General features: G+C 41.3%; 1 protein-coding gene across 1 annotated transcript; it reads right to left on the bottom strand.

The window, feature by feature from the left end:
- Nucleotides 1–288: 288 nt before the first annotated feature.
- LOC147978225 (uncharacterized) lies at nucleotides 289–1,178 on the bottom strand. The gene is made up of 3 exons (XM_087516538.1): nucleotides 1,020–1,178; nucleotides 860–937; nucleotides 289–582 (listed from the first exon to the last, which is right to left on the bottom strand). Exons 1-3 carry the CDS (start codon nucleotides 1,176–1,178, stop codon nucleotides 289–291), a joined length of 531 nt encoding a protein of 176 aa, XP_087372664.1.
- Between the last annotated feature and the right edge of the window lie 6,541 nt (nucleotides 1,179–7,719).

Here is a 7,719-nt window from a genome sequence, read left to right as displayed (position 1 = left end):
ATGCCAAACAAACCCCGGAAGTCAACATCAAACACATCGCTAGTTGCGCAGGTATACAACAAAGTCTTCCTAATGTCCAAAATGTCTTCATAGCTGTAATCGGCCATTTCAATTACACCATCCTCCCGGCAATAATAGGTCTTGCAGTTTTGTAGCATAAAGAATCCACAATCATGCCTGTAAACAAAGGAAAAATCAAAAAAATGGTACAACACAAAATCCAAAAAATACAGGAACGACATCCTCCAGCAACAAAAACAACCAGCAAAAATCATTAAAAACGGATACTCACGTGTTTTCCTGCCGAGGCACCCGCACAAACTCGCAAGAGAAACCATCAATATGCGCCGGTGAGAACGGTTTGGCCCTGTCTACACTGGACTCCCTCCAAAGCTTCTTTATATTATCTGTCATATTCCTTAAGAATCTAACTGCATCACCCCAGGTTTCATCACGGAGTGAATCAAGACACTTGAAACGACGGAACTTCAAATTCAGAACAACCAAGCACCAATGCCCAGATACTTCACTAGGCTTCATGGTAGCCACAAATGACGGCGAATCAAATGTAGGGAAAAGAAGCTAAAAAAATCGCAGAGGAAAAATGAATTTACCAAACAATAAAATAAAAGAGGGAAATTGAAATTCATAAGTACAAACAAAAAATGAAATAATCATAAAGAAATTATATCCACCGCCCAAAATTGAGGAACAATCATATTAGTTCAATTCCCTTGCAACAATAAGTACAGCTTTAATAAAAGAAGCACAGATCTAGTTCATTCCCCACACCTCCCAAAACTGCAAAGAAAACATGACAGTTATAGTTAATGAGTACAAAAAGTCCAAGTTCACCTACTTGGTCAAAACCATCAGCACCTGATCTTGTGAACCAATTTAGCACATTGGAATCAATATTTCCATCATGGATCTTGGTCTGTTGTACAAAAAGAACAACAATAGTTAGAAAATTGGCAAAACAAGTTATCATCCTATTTACAAAAAAGCAAAATACTGACCGTCACCCATCTGGGAACTATCAACTTGTCAGTGTCTCGGTACTTTTGACGTAGAGAATATGAAACAACATCAGCACTGTCTGAGTTGAGCGTGCCAGTGGGGACAAACGCTTTAGCAATAGAACCAACACTGGCATCACATTCTTTATTTTGAAACATCGGCTTGTGACTAGAAAAACACAAAAGATTACATGAATTAAAACTACTGCAACAACAATAATAATCAAACTAGAGAAAGAAAAAGAGACAAAAAATGGTACGGGCAAAATCCCAAACTAACCATTTCGTACGGTTCATCCGCAACCTCGTAACAGCGAAGAAAAACGTATCAACCTTAACAACATTACCACTTTCTGCTTGCAGAAAATGATGAAAAATAATAAGTTCAACAACTACAAGAGAACATGTCCAAAATGCCAAAATTGAGAAGTACACCCCATTTACAAGTCCTTACCTGGACTATCAGGGTTTGACGACGACGGTATTTCCTGTGATGAGATCATTATGCCTCCAGCTTCAGGGTTTGACGATGGGACATCTTGAGAGGACACCAATATTGATGCGCTTTTAGGGTCTGTAGAAAGAAAATCCTGGGACGACAAGAGCGCCTCCTGCATCAAGGGGTCAGAAGAAATTGACAGAAGCAAATCATCATCCTCGGATGGCACCTCCTCGACGCTAGAAGCATATTGCAATGCATCACCGTAATCAAGACCTCCAGGTGGGAAATTCTCCGGCGGCAAATCTTCACAACCAGAAACATTTTCATTCCCAGCAATACCAACACCAGGCGATTTGGCATCAAGTATGCTGGCAGCACCAGCATCCTCATCAGCAACTTTGGTACCAACATTGCACCCACTACTCAATGGAACATCATGAGCATCATCTCCACCACTAAGGACAACCTCACGCTCAACAATAGTAATCTGATGAAAATAAAAATTCAAAAAAGTAAATAATATGAACAAAACTAACAATAAAAAATAACCTACCAATAGGTGCACAGAAAAATAAACCTTGGAAGCATTCACAGCAACATCATCGAACTTGCTGCTGCTAACATTCAAAGCGACATCACTAACAGGCAAACAAGGCTCATCGCCAACAATAGGACCTTGATTCAAATGTAATGAGACAAAAAAACAATGCTATTATGAGCAACAATAAACGGTGTGGGATAGAAAAATGAACAAGCAAGACACATCGGTGCGCATGAAATTTTAAGAAAATATTAATAAACACAATGAAAATAAAAATAACCTTGCACTTATCAGTGGATAGATCATTAACTCCACCGTCAACAGCAGCCTCAACATTATGACTGGTCTCCTGCATGAAAAGAAAAATTAATAAATAGATGTAGATCAGGAAGTTCAACTACAATACTGACAGCAGAACAACATAGTAAAAAGATACAAACAATGAGGACTGACTCACATCAACAACAGGGTGCTGCGAGCCAACATCGTTCGTACGCTGATCAGAAACATTAGCCTCAGTACCATCATCAGCCCTGCTGTCGGTGCCAGCAGCCTCATCGTGATCAAACTGCATGAAAGAAAATTATCAATAAAATAGATGAACATGAGGAAGTTCAACTACAACACTGACATCCGGACAACAACATAAAAATTGCAAAACACCAAGGACTGACTCACATCAACATCAGGACGCTCAAAGCCAACATCATTCGTTTCGTGGTCAAAAACATTAGCCTCAGTACCATCACCAGCCCTGCTGTCGGTGGCAACAGCCTCATCCTGCTCAAACTGCTTGATAACAACATTTGCACTTTCTTCATATGGCTTGCAGCGAGAGTTTTGCATAGTTCTGAAATGCTTCATGTTGTTCAACAGGCGAACCGAGCTCTGAACTAGATTAGCGGCACTGTCGCGCATATCACCGATTAAAATTCTCTCCATCTCAATGTAGTCAACAGATTCCTCATCGTTAAATTGATGACCTTCAGGAAGGATACCATTGATACAGCTCAAACGCTCAACTGTCGTTGGGACCTTTTGTAGCTCAGAACACACATTACTTAAGATATGCTCAGCACGCTCCAATGCTGAAACAGCAACATCAATACCAAAACCCTGCCTCTGTGAAGCACTAGCATTACTAGGGCCAGGGGGGCATAACCAGCACCCTCAACACCACGTCCATCCCTCAACTCATTGGGCAGAGATGAAAACTTCGGAACCTGAGACGATGGCATCTCCAGGACTGGCCATTTATACACTCGGAAAAAAGAACCTCCTCTTGAGTTTTCCACTACAAACAAAAGGGAAAAATAGTTAATCAATCAACGCAACACATAGGGAAAAATAAATCATGATATTAACAGATTTAAAATCAACACCACTAATAAAACTTTAACTATCATTGCCAATTTGTTAGTATTTACCAACAGGCCAGTTGAACAAAGTTATTCAGTTCAACCAAACACGAAACAACAGTACTAAAAATCCATACCTAAACCATACAAAATATAAACAGACAACTCTACAGTACACATGTCCACTACAGCAAAAAATAGCTATACCTAAAAATAAAAAAAGGTCTGCAAGAGACAAAACAAACAAAACTCACCGGAAGCTTCCCAAACACCCAAGTCTTTGGATCTGCATTGCTTTTTTTTTTATCAAATATGCATCAACCAGATCAGAAAGCTTGGCAGGACCCATGTAACATATGCGGGGGACTCGCATGTCAGGCTCTGCAGTTTTGCCATGGATAAGGCAGTCAAGGTACATTAGTACAGGCCCTATGGCACAGCCTGTGATTGCCTTCCCCATGGTATGACCACTTTGGTACTTGGCAACAGCCCTTCTAAGCTCATCAACCATCAGTAGGCAATAATCCATATTAGCCATGTCCTCAAAGACGAGACCCTCAAACATTGCTGCCTCTCTGGAAACACGCGGGGCAGATCCAGGCAACACAACCTTCATAAACACAATAATGAAGAACACTTTCAGAGCAAGGTCATCTTTTCTAGGATCCTTGACGAGCACCTTGAGCTTATTCCTCAAATCCTTTGTCTTGATATCTTTGTCCTTGCTAATGTCAAGCTCCGATCTTCACTTCATCAGAGCGTCATCATATCCGTCCTCTGACGGCCTTGGCGCAGAACGACCACCACGAGGGAAACCAAATAATTGTTGTATACCATTGCTAGTGATGCGAAGCTTCTTATTAGCCTCACCCATGTCAAGAGTCATTGTATCACAATCTATCCTCAGGTACAAAACTCCCATCAGAGGGCGGGAAATGTTAGACTTCACCCTCCACCTGAAGATAGAACCAAAACCAGATGCATGAACCCTAGCCACATGCCGACTCTCGAGCAATTTAGCACAATCTTCAACCTCTCTCAACGAACATCGCACAGTTAAGTTCAATTTCCGTTGGTCACCTTCATCCAAGGCAACTTTTCCGGCATTGCCTCCCACCGGCTTGACCGGACTCATGACGCTAATAGGCTGTAAATGAAAACAAAAAATCCACACCTTAAAAAAATGAATATAGAAAACAACAAAAGCATATGAATGCAAGTAAAAAGAAAAAGAAAAGATTGCACAAGTTCAACTATTAAAACAACATCAGTACCACCCCTCAATTGATGCAAACAATGATCAGCCTAACCTGGCCGCAATACCAGCCGAAACACAATTAAATCATTGCAAGTACAACTAGTAAGTCACATGCAGTACAAAACACAAACCACTGCAAACAATGAATATAGAAAACAAGACAAGCATACGAATGTAAGTAAAAAAAGATTGCACAAGTTCAACTATTAAAACAACATCAGTACCACCCTCAATTAATCAATACAATGACAAGCCTCACCTGGCCAGCATACCACCCCAAACACAAATTAAATCATTACAATTACAATTAGTAAGTCACATGCACAACAAAACACATACCACTGCAAACAATGAATAGAGGAAACAAAACAAGCATATGAAGGCAAGTAAAACAAAGAAAAGTTTGCACAAGTTCAACTATTAAAACAACATAAGTACCATAATCAAAATAGATGCAAAACAATGACTAGCCTCACCTGGCCAGCATACCAGCCCAAACACAATTAAATCATTGCAAGTACAACTAGCAAGACACATGCAGTACAAAACACATACCACTGCAAATTCATCTTCTGAATCAACTTCAATATCATCTTGTTCAGATGCAGAATCTTCAGCTTCAACGCGAGCACGCTTCTTCGCACCTTTGTTCACTTTTGCAGGATGAACTTTACGCTTCTTATTTTCTTTCAACAAAGACCGCTCTTGAAGAGGAGATGAAGAAGGCTTCTTATTTGTCAAACCTCGTGGACTCCGACGAACAGAGGAGCCACCAAGTTTGCTTGGACCAATTTTCACAGCAAAACTATCCGCATCAGCTTTGCTATTACCAGGTTGGGAAACAGCTTTCACACGTGGACTACGCCTCTGTGTGCCATCAGGATTTCGATCTGACATCTTCCTCTTCAAAACAGCTTTCTTCTCCTTAACTCCATCACGATCAAACACTTGCGTCAAACGAGTTTGCATCAAGTTTGTCTTCACAGGCATGCCACTTCCATGAGATCTGACATGAACAGTTGAAAAACCCGCGTCACCACCTTCGTCGCCTACACATTTAGGAGCTTGAGCGACATCAACATCACTTTCTGGCACACAGGCAGCCTTTTGATGCTGTTCCAATTCCTTTCTCTTCTGGAATTCATACTTCTTCTTTCTTATCCTTTCATCCTCGAGCCGTAACTGCATAGGAACATCCTCAGCTTGGGTAACAGGCTCAGTGCCATCAACACTTTGAGACTGAGTAACAGACAACTGCAAGCTGCCATCACCATCATCAACGTTAAGTGAATACATTCAATCATTAATATATTTAACAACATCAGCAATGTCCTCTGGAACACCATGGCTGTCATTAACTGCATAAACCAATAACATAACCACGCACATAAAAAATTAAAACACAATTAACATTGCAGACACAAAAGATAAATAAAGCGCATTGCATCAGACACAAAACAAAACGCAACAACTGATGTAACTAAGCATATATATGTATTAAAGGCTGATAAAAATAGAGCAAATATAAGGGAAACACTAGCAACATTCGCAAGTTCTTCTAGAGGATTTGATGTCTCAAAAATAACATTCACAAGATCTTGAAAGCGTTCTGATTTGTGAGAATCAGGAGGCACCGGCTCTCCAACATTTGCAACAACATCATAATTAGCAAAAAAAGTACAAGAACAATCAATCAGTTCAACTATGTGAACACTACAAGTTCACCGAATAAAACAAATATGAACCCACCACCTGCAGAACAAACTTCAAAAAACACAACTCTTTCAACACCATACTAGTTCTTCATTGACTACTACAACCTATTCAAATGCCAGGACAACAATTCAAAATACACATGGTGATAAGTACTACATCCTGTCTACACGTTGCATCAACTGCCAAAACCATACACGCCATACAATCCAGGACAAAATTAACACATATCAAAATACATACAACTTATAAAGTCGATAAGACAACAACTGTACAACATAAAAACCAGATCTATTAAAACATCATCCAAAAATACAGGGAAAATCACCTGCATTCAATTTGTCCGGACTGGATGATGTACCCATTGAGATCTACAGTCCTAAAATTGGCTGAACCAGATCTGCAAGACACATGAACAAAAATTAGGGATTTGAACTATTTCAGAAACGAAGCACGCCATACAAAAGCAAAACTCTTACCAGCAAACACAAAATCCGCCACGCAATCCAGTATAACTGCCGCCAAACGCTCGTTCAACAGCAAAGGAACCCTAGCGAGTGCAGCCTGTGACAGCAAAGAGAGCAAGAGATTACAAATAGAGAGAAAATCTGAACATAAGAGGACGCAAGCAAAGTCAATGGCAGAGCAAAAAGAACAAAAAAGAGCACCCGGACCTCCACCCCTGGGGTTGAGCCCTCCGGCCGACGCTGCCGCGGCGAAACAGGAGTAACAACTCCCGCTCCGAGAAGAGAAGAAGAGGGGAACGAAGACGGAATCGATTTGGGGACGGGAGAGGAGTGGGAGGGTTAAAAGATGATTGGGAGAAAACGGACGCCTAAAGCCCACAACCATGGCGAAGCCCACTATCTCTAGCCAGTTACAAAAGATAATACCAAAAATCAAATACAAATAAAAAAATTTAATATAGATGGTGAAAACAAACGGCTAAAGTACAAATAATAACTCACAATAGTACAAAAAATTATCAAAAAAGTACAAATGAAAAAACAATTCATAACGGTGATGTTTTTCCCCTAAAAAATAAAGATAAGATAATGGAGCAAGTCATGTTACGGACTCGCCTCCGCATGCGACGCCGCGGCACGCCGCTTCGTCGCCTGCTGTGGCTCGTTCCTGGCTCGGCCTCGCCGGAATGGGGGAGGGGGGGGGGTCCTGACCCGACCCCCTCCCCCCCGGCTCGGCCTCGCGCTAACGCGGCAGTGTGCTCGTTTGACAGGCGCAGTGCGGTTATTCTGTTTCCACCCACCCCACCCCACGCACCCACACCCCTAAGATAGATAATGGGGCAAAGTCCATACAAGGAAGATGTGTCAGTACAACTATGCCCCTCGGTACGGTTCGGTGCGGGGGCAAGTCATGCCACAGTA

The sequence above is a fragment of the Triticum urartu genome, chromosome 3A, assembly GCF_056163025.1.
Source record: "Triticum urartu cultivar PI428250 chromosome 3A, HENAU_Tu73, whole genome shotgun sequence".
Classification (NCBI taxonomy): Eukaryota; Viridiplantae; Streptophyta; class Magnoliopsida; order Poales; family Poaceae; genus Triticum; species Triticum urartu.
This window is presented reverse-complemented; position numbering and strand designations above follow the sequence as displayed.